This window comes from Tenrec ecaudatus, chromosome 5 (assembly GCF_050624435.1).
Source record: "Tenrec ecaudatus isolate mTenEca1 chromosome 5, mTenEca1.hap1, whole genome shotgun sequence".
Lineage (NCBI taxonomy): Eukaryota > Metazoa > Chordata > Mammalia > Afrosoricida > Tenrecidae > Tenrec > Tenrec ecaudatus.
In genome coordinates this window covers 112,322,185-112,335,662 of record NC_134534.1, presented here as the reverse complement: position 1 = coordinate 112,335,662, position 13,478 = coordinate 112,322,185, and the positions used below count along the sequence as shown (strand labels likewise).

The following is a 13,478-nucleotide window of genomic DNA, read 5'->3' as shown; positions in this document are numbered from 1 at the left end:
ATGTGAAAACAAGATCTATTTTAATTCGTGTCTCTTTTGAGCAAGATAAGAGTTTCGCATAGAAAGGAAGGCAAGGCTTCAACTTAGTTCAGGACAGAAGGTGGCTGTGATAGTTGTGCCACATAATTAATGCCGTTGAATTTCCCATGTAGAAAGTGTTCAGGTAGAACATGTTTTGTTGTGTGGGAACTTACCACAATAAGAAAAGTTAAACTTGAACATGGTCTTTGGGATATTTAAATGTGTATAATTCCCAGTCCTTCCTTCAATTTACACTTTCCCAGGGCAGAGCGGCTTCTTCATCCAACTTTCCAAGCCAACAGTTAAGAGTTTTCAATGAAAATAGAGTCAGGTAATATGGAACACACTGAACTTCCAAAATTAGTTTTATTGGGTTGGAAGATCAGATTGCTTCGTGTCTCTAATATCTTCCTTATTTTTGCGTTGGAGTCTATCCCTAAAACTCTCTGAGTCTGTAACCAACTGTGATTGAATCAGAATCATCTTATTCTGATCTTATTCTTAAGCTTACAGACTGTCTTGAGGAGGGCTTGGAAATGCCTTGCTATGAAGAAGGTTTTGGAATGGTTTTGCTCTTAGTCAGCTTTGACTACACTTCTCTTGCATGGAAACTGAAAGCTTGAAAACACCCGTCTCATTTTACGGATGGAAACAACCAGGAGTGTGCCCTAGGTCATAGTGGCCGGTTTTGGAAGTGCCGTCCTGGGCTCTCCCTAATCTCCCACAGGGCCTTTTTGCATGGTTGTATGGATGTGAGATGAAGACATGGGAAGGAAGCTGAGTTTCTCCAGGCCCGTTGGGGAACCATGGTGTACAGAGACTATTCATTCCGTGATCACCTCACCCAGCTTTGCCTCTGAGTAGTAATGGACTCACCACTCTGGGATGATGTCATGTGGAGATTTGAACTCAGAGTTTGGAGTCAGATTGTTTGAGTTGACCCTGGCTAGCATCCTCTACATTGCATGACCGATCAAATCAAGGGCCCTCTCTGTGCCTTGGCATCCTCATGATACAAAATGGGGGACCTGCCTCATTGGGCCGTTGTGAGGACAGTGATTTCACATCTCCAAAGTGACTAAAAAGGTGATGATGTGGATGGTACATGTGACAGGAGGCTTTGCTATTGCCACTAGGCTCTGCTTTACATACTGTGGGTCTCGACTAGTTAATAAACTAAGTAATCCATCTGAGCCACAAATAGCACCTAAAATATTGCACGCCATGTGACAGAACAAAAGAGAACATATTAGTGCCTCACATCTCTTTGGGTATTGTTTTGCGTTCATTGGTTTGTTTTATTTGAGTATTCCTTTGACTTGAACATGAGGTGAACTCTGGGTAAAACTTCTTCTACGTTTCCTTTGCAGAGGGAGACCAAAGGGCAGTTTCTCCTCGATCACATCTGCAACTACTACAGCCTCCTGGAGCAAGACTACTTTGGCATTCGCTATGTGGACTCAGAGAAGCAGCGGGTAAGCTTCCACTTTTGTCCATCCTGCTTTCAGGTTGTAACCTGGGTTGTGGGCTTCGTTGGGGTTCTTCTCAGAGTTCTCTCAGGGGACTTTTACTTAATTGATTTATTGGCCTCACTTTTCCCACACATGAAACCAACCAGCCAGTAGGTAGGATTGGAACTGTCAGGGTTCCTCCTGGACTGGGTCAGGCAGGAGAAGGAAGTGCTTGCTTTTTCCAGAAAGCTGGCTTGCACCTGTTAGGAAAAGACTGTTCCTGCCATCTTTGAACCTAGATGTGACCAAAGCTCCTCAAACAGTAACTACATACAATTTCAGTAGAGAGAAAATTAAAAACCAAACCAAACTCACTGCCATTCAGTTGATGCCAACTCACAATGACCCTGTAGGACAGGGGCACTGTACTGTGAGTTTCTGAGGCGTAACTATGTGTGGGAGTAGAATCCGCCATCTTTCTCCTGTGGAGCAGCTGGTAGTTTTGAGCTGTTGACCCTTTGAATGGTAGGCCAACTCATAACCACAATGCCACCAGGGCTCCTATGCCACCTCAATATGAAAAGCGATTCCGCTTTCTAAGAGTTTGCACCAATGCAAAGGGAGGGAGAAAGGGGAGTGATCCCTTTGTGGGTACAGAGTTTCTTTTGGGAGTGAAGAAAATGTTTTGAAGTTAATATGAGTGGCAGTTCCATAACATCGAGAATTACTAAATGCTCCTGTAAAATGAGCTATTTGATGCAATGTCATTTCAATTCAGTGAAAACCAAAGCTATTGGTAAGTGAAAGGCTGTCATTTCTGGAGGTGTCTTTGGTTGTCAATGAATTTGATAGCTCCCTGTATTCCTGCTCCTGAGCAATGTTCAAACGCATGCTGGCCTCATAATGATGCTCACATTCCTTAAAGTTTCCTTCCCAACTTCTGCTGCTGACTTTCCGCTCCTGAAGTTCTACTGTGGGGCTCATCGAGGACTGGGTCACCCTGGGACTGCTCTCACTAGCAGGCAAGTGCGGAGGTCAGCTGAGGACAGCCAGGTGTGGGGTCGTCCTTTCCTTGCCTACTGTAATTTGCTTTCTTCTTCTTTAAAAAAAAATCATTTTATTGGGGGCTCTTACAATTCTTATCACAGTCCACACACACATCCATCCATTGTGTCAAGCACATTTGTACATTTATCGCCATCATCATTTTCAAAACATTTTCTTTCTACTTGAGCCCTTGGTATCAGCTCCTCATTTTTTACCTTCCCTTCCCCCCTCCCTCATGAACCCTTGATAATTTCTAAATTATTATTGCCTTTTTTGTGTCTTACACTGACCGATGTCTCCCTTGACTGACATTTGTTTTTGTTTTTTACATATTTTTATTGGGGGCTCTTACATCTCTTATCGCAGTACATATATTTATCCACTGTGTCAAGTGCATGTGCACATATGCCGCCATCATCATTTCTTTAAAAAATCATTTTATTAGGGATTCACACAAAAATCATTTTATTAGGGGTTCAATCCATACATACATCAGTTATGTAAAGCACATTTGTACATTCATTACCCTCATCATTTTCAAAACATTTGCTCTCCACTTAAGCCCCTGACATCAGTTCCTCATTTTCCCCCTCCCTCCCTGTTACCCTCTCCCTCATGAATCCTTGATAATTTGTAAATTATTATTTTGTCATATTTTACACTGTCTGAATTCTCCCTTCACCCACTTTTATCTTGTCCGTCCCCCAGGGAGGGGGTTATATGCAGATCCCTGTCATTGGTTCCCCCTTTCCACCCCACCCTCCCTCCACCCTCCTGGTATCACTACTCTCACTACTGGTCCTGAAGGGAGCATCCGTCCTGGATTTCCTGTGTTTCCAGTTCCTATCTGTACCAATGTATCTCCTCTGGCCTAGCCAGATTTGTAAGGTAGAATTGGGATCGTTGATAGGGGTGGAGGGGGAGGAAGCATTAAGGAACTAGAGGAAAGTTGTAGGTTTCCTTGTTGCTATACTGCACCCTGACTGGCTCGTCTCCTCCCCGTGACCCTTCTGTCCAGTTGCCTATAGTTGGGTTTTGGGTTCCCACCCCCGCACTCCCCATCATTGACAATGATAAGATTTTTTTATTCTTTGGTGCCTGATACCTGATCCCTTTGACACCTCGTGATCAGACAGGCTGCTGTGCTTCTTCCTTGTGGTCTTTGTTGCTTTTGAGCTGGATGGCCGCTTGTTTACCTTCAAGCCTTTAAGACTCCAGATGCTATATCTTTTGATAGCCGGGCTCCATCAGCTTTCTTCACCACATTTGCTTATGCAGCCATTTGTCTTCAGTGATTGTGTTGGGAAGGTGAGCATCAGCTATCATTATTTTCAAAGCACACCAGCCTGTGTGATCATGAGGTGTCCATGGGATCAGGTATCAGGCATCTAAGACCCAGGACAAAATCATACTCAATGTGAATGGCAGGATGGGGGTATGAAGTGGAGACCCAATGACCATCTGTAGACAATTGGACATTCCCTCACAATGGGGTCACAGGGAAGAGATGAGCCAGTTAGGGTGCAGTATAGCACTGATGAGACACACAACTTTCCTTCAGTTCTTTGTGCTTAACCCTCCCCACACACACACTATTGTGATCTCATTTCTACCTTACATATCACATTAGACCAGAACATGCACACTGCTACAGATAAGAGCTCACAACACAGGGAATACAGGATAAATAAACCCCTCAGGGCCAACAATGAGAGTAGAGATACCAGGAGGATGAGGGGAGGGTGGGGGGAGGAAGTGGAAATTGATCACAATGGATCAACCTAGAATCCCCTTCCAGGGGGACAAACCATAGGAAAGTGGGTGAGGGGCAATGGAGGACAATGTACAATATGAAAATAATAATCTATTACTTTAAAAAAATCATTTTATTGGGGGATCATACAACTCTTATCACATCCATACATACATCAATTGTGTAAAGCATAGATGGGGTTTGGGTCCCCATTCCACACTCCCCCTCATCACAATGAAATGATTTTTTGGTTTTTGATGCCTGGTACCTGATCCCTTTGACACCTCATGATCACACAGGCTGGATGCTTCTTTCACGTGGGCTTTGTTGCTTCTGAGCTAGATGGCTGCTTGTTTACCTTCAAACCTTTAAGACCCCAGTCATTATGTATTTTGATAGCTGGGCTCCTTCAGCTTTTTTCACCACATTTGCCTATGCACTCATGTGTCTTCAGCAATCGTATCAGGGAGGTGAGGACACAATGATATGACTTTTTGTTTTTGGATGCCTGATAAACAATCCCCTCAACACCTCAAAGGTGAGCATCATGGAATGCTAGTTTAATAGAACAAAGTATTCTTGCATTGAGGGAGAACTTGAGTGGAGGTCCAATGTCCATCTGCGACTTGAATAGTAAATCTATAAATATATGCACATAGATCTATTTCCCCATCCTCAGATATAAATATATTTACATATGTACATGCCTTTATTTAGACCTCTGTAAATGTCCTTTGCCTCCTAGTTCTTTCCTCTATTTCCCTTTACTTTCCTCTTGTCCCACTATCATGCTCAGTCTTCATTTGGGCTTCAGTAATTCCTCTTGGTTACATTACCCTTGGTCACACCCTACCAGGCCTCCTACTCCTTCTTACCACCAATTTGGATCGCTTGTTGTTCTCTTGTCCCTGGGTTTTAAATTAAAAAAAATTTTCAATTAATAATTTTATTGGTGCTCTTACAAATCTTGTAAATATCCATCATTCAGTTGTATTAAACACACTTGTACATATGTTCCCAATGGGTTTGCTAACACCAATACCTTCCCCCCCACCTCCATCTCTCCCATGTCCCCCAGAACTGTCACTCCAGATTGTTCATCCAGCCTATCATATCTAGATGGACCTGTGGAGATAATAACACGCACAAAAACAAAACAGAGCAAAACCAAGCAACAAAAGAAAACGAAACAACAATAACAAAAAGCCAATGGCAAAACAAAAACAGCACAATAACAATAGTAAAAACAGAAAAGCCTATAGTTAGTTCAAGGACTGTTGGTGTTGGCCTTTAGGAATGTTTTCCAGTCAAGTCTTATGGGGTGCCAAGACATGGCCCCAACGTCTATTTTTTATATTCCCTTGGGGCTTTGTTGCTCTGTTCCCCTTGCTGTTCTGAATAAACTTATCAAGTGTTTGTAAGCGTGGGCGGGCAGGTGTGTGTGTGTGTGTGTGTGTTTATAGAAACAGGGAGCTGATATTAGGGGCTCAAGTGGGAAGGGAATGCTTTGGAAATGTAATTTGCTTTCATCCTTCCCAGGATGTCGTGGGTCACTGTCCTGTTCACACTCCTCCCAGCAACCCCATCTTGCTCCTTATTCTGTCTTTATTGACTTGATTCCATGAGAAGGGACCCATAGAAGGAGGATGTTTAGATTAGATTTTGTTCCTCATGTGGCCCAAGTTCCTACGCTGGTGTTAAATAAAGAGATTTAGGGGAGGGTTTCTTTAGCTACCTGTAACCCTTGTAGAGGGGCCCTGGTGGTGTACTGGTTACGTGTTTGGCTGTGATCCACAAGGTTAGCAGGTCAAACCCCATAGCTGCTCCATGAAAGAGTGTTGTAGCTTGCTACTCCCATCAAGGGTTTCAATCTCAGAAGCCCACAGGGGCAGTTCTCCCCTGTCCTTTAGGGTTGCTGGGAGTTGGCATTGACTTGATGACAGTGAGTTTGGTTTGGGTTTGGTAACACTTTGGACGTGCAGATAATGAAGCACTTGCCTACTGACCGAAGGCTGACAGTTCTAGTTCATGGAGCAGTGCCTCAGAAGAAAGGCCCGGCAAGGTACTGCTGAACAGTCACGGCCATTGAAAACCCTGTGCGGCACAGTTCTGCTCTGACCCAGATGGGGTCGTTGTGAGTTAGAGTGGACTTGGCAGCAACTGGTTTGCTTAAACACTTGCAGGAGCCTTCAGGCATGTCTCTGAGTGAGAGAAAGGCAGCAGGGAAGTGATGAGGAGGCAGAGCTGACTTGCTGAGAGGGAAGGGCTCTGTGTGCTATTTAACCCTGAGTCACAGTAGCTCCCACAGAGGACCCTCTGTCCACCTCTGGCGCTTTCTAAAGATGCTTAGTGTGAACCCTATTTCATGCCTCCTGGTTCAGAAACCTAGGAGCATATATTTTAATTCTAATACATAATTTTAATTCTAATTTTGATGTTACCATTCCTTTGGCCTTGTGCCCAGTGTTGGGGACCATAACATAGAAACATTGGTGGACATAACATCTTATTACCTATGCAACATTACTCATATAGCGAGGGAAACAAGTTCAATGAGGTTGTTACTAAGGCTCCCAAATGAGTAGGTGATGGAGTGATGGAGCCAAGCTCAGCATGATGGTGCAGGACACCAGGTACTCTGATGACACAGATTTGCTATGAAAAGTTTCATTCCAAATTCTGCACAGCCAGCCTTTAGAAATAATACAAGCGACTATTACTTGAACACCTACGCTGTGCCAGGAATTGTACTCATATCATTTCTAGTTCTCATAAAAACCTACAATGGAGGGGAAAACTGAGGCACAGAGAAGGCCAGTGATGACCTGTGGCCAGTAATTGTTGGAGATGGGATTTGAACCCACGTAGTTTCCCTCTTACCTTTCAATCTGAAACCAAAGTGCAGCCTAAACCAGGAGTCTGTATGATATTATTTTTGTAAATTTTCTACAAGTCCAAACTTTTAAGTTACAAAAAAAGAGGAGCCTTTCTTGTTCTTTATTTGACTTGTTGCACTTAATTTTTAATGTGTTGGCTTGGCCAGTAGCTCATGGGAGCTATTACCAAATAAAACTATCTTATCTGATGTAATCACTAAGTTGTTTAGAGGGGTGTCTGCATATGTGTAGTTTTCCTACGTCTCATTAAACTGTGCAACCTTTTAATCCTGAGGCAATAGTGTGCTGTGCTTGTCCGGGTAGACTAGAGAAACAAAAATCATCGATACTCATTTGTGTATAAGAGAGAATTTTATATAAAGGGTAATTGTACATTAAGAAAGCATCCCAACCCAGTCCAGTCCAAGTCCATAAATGTGTTATTAGCCCAGATGTCTGATACCAATCTGTAAAGTCCTCTTCAGACTCATGAAACACATGCAATGATGCCGAATGCAGGACAATCACAGCCAGTGGGTAGAAAGTCATTGGATCCAGTGGCATTGTAAGCATCTCAGTGCCAACAGGGGTCTCCATGTGGCCTCCCCCTTTCCCAGGGCATGGGATCTATCAGCATAGCGCCATGTGTCTTGTCAGTAGAGCGTCTCTCAGGGAGTGAGTATTGTCAGTAAAGAGTCTCCAAGGGAGTGAGTCAAGAGAGAGAGAGTTTGTCTCCCACCTCCAAGGAGGAAATCCAGGAAATCCCAGAATTCTCAGGAGAAGGCCATGCCTACAAAGAGGCCTCATTGACTATGTTCTGATTGTCAGACTAGACACCACCCCTTCACTCTTAATCCTATCAGGTCCAAAATTGACACCAGATTATATAACTACCACATATGCGTATAGTTTAGGTGGTAGAGTAATAGCTACATAAAACTGAAGAAACCTTGGTCTCAACAATATGTTAATTAAAACCCCCATTTTGGTAAATATGGCTATGAATATTGGTGATGGTTACACAACTTGGCCAATATAATTGGTGCCACTGACTGTACAGATGAATGGTTTTGTGTTCCCTAGATATATTTTTCCCACAATAAGAAATACTCCATCTCTGCTGCTTAATAAGCTGCATCGTGTTGGTCCTGGTTCATTTTAGAGACCTTATGGAGATCATTTTATTGGAGAATACTATAAATCATCCCCAGGGGGGCATAAGGGAATGCTGTTGTTAGCATCATTAATTTAGCCAGTGGTACAGTTTAAAATCTTGTTGTTAATGAGCTATTATATAGGCATCGTTGTCCATTATTGACCCTTACTGAGTCTCTGTCATCATGGATAAGATAGTGGTACAATACTGTCAATGATAATTTTATCATTATTTAATCCACCATCATTATAACTTTATATCACTATATAATGTTAGACATAGGAACCCTGGGCCCCAGTGGTTAAATACTTGCCTGCTACTTGAAAAATCAGTGGTCTGGCAGTCAGCTTCCATGAAGATTTACAGGCTTGAGACAGTTTAAATATACCACACTATATAATGTAGTATATAAGAATAATGATAACTACATAACTCTAAGTATAACCATGCACTGACTAGGTCTAGGTGAGGCATATGCATGAGAAATATAGTCCTAATCCATTCTTCTGAAATCTAGGAGTTTTTATAACCACTTTTAAAGACATGGTAGCCGCACTTGTGACTCTTGGGGAGAGAAGGAAGACAATGACTGTCGTGAAATTTAGAAAGTGCGCTTTAAGTCACCAAAACATGCTCGCCCTGAAGGAGAGTTTCATCGACGAGCATTGGTGTCGCTTACAAGCTCTTGTGCTTTTCCGCATTGGAAAAACCAAACGAAGGAATTAATTAGATCCAGAGAAAATCCAGAGACAAAAACAAGGTAGCTAGAAAAGCTCAAGTGGAATTTGCCTCTGCTCTGGTGGCTTGTCTCCAATGCTTCAGCAGTAATTTCCATTATGATTATTTTTTATTGCGGTAAAATTCACATAACATTAACCAATGTAGAATGAAGTTTCATGGTAGTTTGTGCATTCACCTCCCTTCTCTGATTCCACAGGATTTTCAAGGGTTTCAGTCTATTTCTATCATCCCCCTAAAAGGAAACCTGACCCTTTAAGTCTATTTCTGTTATACCCGTTTCCCTGTTCCTCAGCCCCTAGCACCAATCATGCAGTTTTGGATGTGCCTGTTATGAACAGTTCATATAAATGGGATCATAAAACATGTCCCTTTTGTTTCTGGCTTCTTTAACTCGGCATAATGTTTTCAAGTTCCATCTATTATATAGTCTGCCTCAGTATCTCATTTATCTTTATAGCCGAATAATATTCCAGTGTACATATATCCCAAACATCATATCCATTCATTCTTTGGTTATATGGCTCATTCCACTTTTTAACTTTCAACTATTGTGAATATCACTCTGTGAACTGTGTGTATTCTTCACTTTCTGTTTGTTATCTGCTGTTAATGGAATGCTCACCCTTACGTTTTTTTCTTGAGTTTTCACAACATCTATTTTTGAGAAACTCATATGATCTTAGTTGCCTCTGGATGGTAGTGAAGGATAGGAGGCATCCTCCCCCATTTACTGATATGGAAAGCTGGGATAACAGTATTTGAGCTTTGCATGAAATGTCCAAAAGAAAAAAGGAGAATTTGACTCAAGTCAAGGTTGAGTCAAAAGCTTCCCTTCTCACAGACTTACTGCCATCAAGTCGAGTCTGACTCCTAGTAACCCTATAGGACAGGGTCGAACATCCTCCTTGGGGTTCCAAGACTGTAACACTTTATGGGAATAGAAAGCCTCATCTTTCTCCCTAGGAAGGGCTGGTGTTTTTGAACTACTGACCTTATGGTTGGCAGGCCAAGGTGTAACCTCTATGCCACCAGGCTTCCTATGTCGCATCCTCTTTCCCTTACATCCAGCTTATTATTCCTACCACTTCTGTCCAGGCATTTCCCCTTTAGAAAGAGGAGTTTAAAAAAAATTTTATTGGGGGTTCTTATAGCTTTTATAACATTCCACACATCAATTGGTATCAAGCATATTTGTATACATATTGCCACTATTATTTTCTAAACATTTACTTTCCATTTGAGCCTTTGGCATTAGCTCCTCTTTAGTCCTTCCTTCTCTACCTCCCACCCTCATGACCCCTTGATAAATTATAAATTATTATTATTTTCATATCTTACACCAACCCAACCACTGTCTCCCTTTTCCCATAGTTTCTGTTGTTTGTCCCCCTTAAGGGGGGCAGCGGTTGGGTGTGTGTGTGGTTTTGTGTTGATCTGGAAAGAGGACTTTTAAAAATAATTAGCTGGGTTTCATAATTGTAGTGTCCATGGTTACAGTTTGAGATGTCCATTGTCCTGGATTTCATATTTTGTTTTTTAACTCCCTCTTACTCCCAAAGCCCAGCTAGGGAAGTCATTAACAATGCTTTAGAACTGAAGAAGTAGCCCACCCACCCACCAGCCTCGCAAGAGGAGGACATTCGACCATGACTTGGTTGTAGAGCTTTGGTGTACCGTCTGGAGGGAGGCTGGACTTGACACCTTTGGCTTCACTGCCCCGTATCTAAGCATCAGTTTAATTCAGGTGCACCAGGGCCACTCACTTTTCTAACTTAAGGATCTTTATGATTCATGCTTGTGTTAGGTTGTGATCTCTAGATTAGAAAAATCTGTGAGGCTTGTATATGGATACACACATAGAGATTTGTCTCACGGAAATGGCTCATGCACTTGTAGAAGGTGTCAAGTTCCAAGTCCATGGGTCAGTTGTCAAACTGATGTCTTATTCAGACTCATGTTGCTGTAGGAGCTGAGTAACCTAAAATTGGCAGGTCAGGTGAGAGGCTGCTGGATTACAGACTGTAAAGGCTGACAAATCTGAGATCTGGAGGTAAGATGTTAGGCTGCTGGTTCACAAGCTGTGGGGGCCAAATAAACCCTAAGATTGGTGGACAAATACCTGGACTGCTGGTCAGTCCCAAGAACCAGATCAGGTGATTGATTATAAGCTAATTGAAAGGCTCAGAGTGAGCAAAAGGCCAAGGAATTTTGCCAGAATGTCCAGATATATTGGATGCAGGCCTCCACCTCTGAAGAAATGCCCTTTCATGTGATTGGCTGCTTATAGCAGATCTCATGATGAAAATGATTACACTATATCAAATCACAGACGGAATGCTAAGAACACCATTACACAACTGACAAACTACCTGATACCTGCCAAACTACTGAGAATCATGGTGCAGACAACTTAAAATTGAACCTCAACTGTCACAATGCCCCAAGACAATAAAGAATTCATTTTGGAAATCCAAAGGACTGGGATGTTGTTCTTGTGATCAAAAGGACCAAAACAATTTCCCATAGGTGGTGGGGCGGGGGCACGTTGAACGCTGATACACTCAGAAAGATAATTATAGCCTGAGGTTTTATATTGGTAGCCAGACAGAGATAGTGACTCTACCAGGAAATTTGATTACTGCTAATAGGAAGAGTTTCCTGTATGAGAGAGCACATGCTTTTGAGGAGGATGTGGAATCAATTGAAAATGGGCCCAATGATGGAAGGTTTCAAGACAGGGCCTAGAAGCCAATAGCGTGTTGTCCCACAGGCTGCTCCTGCTGCTCTTTCCTGAGCATGGGAAACACCTCACAGACGCTCACCACTATAAACAAGAATAAAGTCTGAGAGTTCTCACTGCACTTTCCGTTGTTCTGCTTCTTCAAATCACTGATCATCAATTTGTCTGTTGAACAATTTCTTTTCGGGGTTTAAGTACCAGGGACCTTTAACATTCCACAGTTCATGGGGTGTGTGGATGGATGGGGACCAGTAGCTTAGATTTGAAGAATAGGACTTTGGATGCAAAAATAATGAGGAGGACTGTACTTTCTGAAAGCTTAAATTGTTGTGTATTGGGATGTGTTGCTGTATCAGTTTTCTAGGACTTCCATACCCAACTGTGTAAACTGGGTGGTTTAAAAATTTTTTTACATGTTATTAGGGGCTCATACACTCTTATCACAATCTATACATATACATACATCAATTGTATAAAGCACATCCATGCATTCTTTGCCCCACTCATTTTCAAAGCACTTGCTCTCCACTTAAGCCCTTTGCATCAGGTCCTCTTTTTTTCCGCCTCCCTCCCCGCTGCCCCCTCCCTCATGAGCCCTTGAAAATTTATAGATTGTTATTTTGTCATATCTTGCCCTATGAGGAGACTCCCCCCGCCCCTCTGCCGTCCATTTCTCAGGGAGGTCACATGTGGATCCAACCCACTCACCCTCTACTCTCCCAGTATCGCCCCTCACACCCCTGGTCCTGAAGGTATCTTCCACTCTGGATTCCCTGTCCCTCCAGCTCCTATATGTGCCAGTGTACAACCTTTGCCCTATCCATTCCTGCAAGGTAGAATTCAGATCATAGTAGTTGGGGGGAGGAAGCACCCAGGATCTGGGAGAAAGCTGTGTTCTTCATCGGTACTACATTGCACCCTGACTGACCCATCTCCTCTCCTAAACCCCTCTGTGAGGGGATCTCCAGTGGCCGACAAATGGGCTTTGGTTCTCCACTCTGCACTTCCCCCTTCATTCACTGTGGGATATATATATATATATATTTGCATGATGCCTTATACCTGGTCCCTTTGGCACCTCATGATCGCACAGGCTGGTGTGCTTCTTCCATGTGGGCTTTGTTGCTTCTGAGCTAGATGGCCGCTTGTTCACCTTCAAGCTTTTAAGACCCCAGACACTATCTCTTTTGATAGCCGGGCACCATCAGCTTTCTTCGCCACATTTGCTTATGCACCCATTTGTCTTCGGCGATCATATCATGGAGGTGTGCAGTCACTTATATGATTTTTTGTTCTTTGCTGCCTGATAACTGATCCCTTCAGGACCACGTGATCACACAGGCTGGTGTGTTCTTCCATGTGGGCTTTGTTGCTTCTGAGCTAGATGGTCGCTTGTTTATCTTCAAGCCTTTAAGACCCCAGACACTATCTCTTTTTTTAAAATCTTTTTATTGGGGCTCATAAGGCTCTTATCACAATCTGTACATACATCACATGAGCAAAGCACCCTTATACATTCATTGCACTCGTCACTCTGATAATTCACCTTCCACTTGGGTTCCTGGAATCAGCTCGGTTTCCCTTTTTTCCCCCCTTTCCCCCTCCCTCCCCGATCGCACCCCTGGTCCCTTGATAGTTTATAAATAATTATTATATCTTATCTTACACTCCCCGGCGTCTCCCTTCACCCGCC

At 42.9% G+C, this 13,478-nt stretch overlaps 1 protein-coding gene across 1 annotated transcript in view; it reads left to right on the top strand.

Moving 5' to 3' along the window:
- Positions 1 to 1,113: 1,113 nt before the first annotated feature.
- Positions 1,114 to 13,478, top strand: part of FRMD3 (FERM domain containing 3) — a 195,916-nt gene continuing 183,551 nt past the window's right edge. Inside the window, exons 1-2 of the mRNA XM_075550869.1 lie at positions 1,114 to 1,122; positions 1,392 to 1,496. Of these exons, the coding sequence (XP_075406984.1) occupies positions 1,114 to 1,122; positions 1,392 to 1,496 (114 nt within the window). The remainder of the gene's footprint in view (positions 1,123 to 1,391; positions 1,497 to 13,478) is intronic.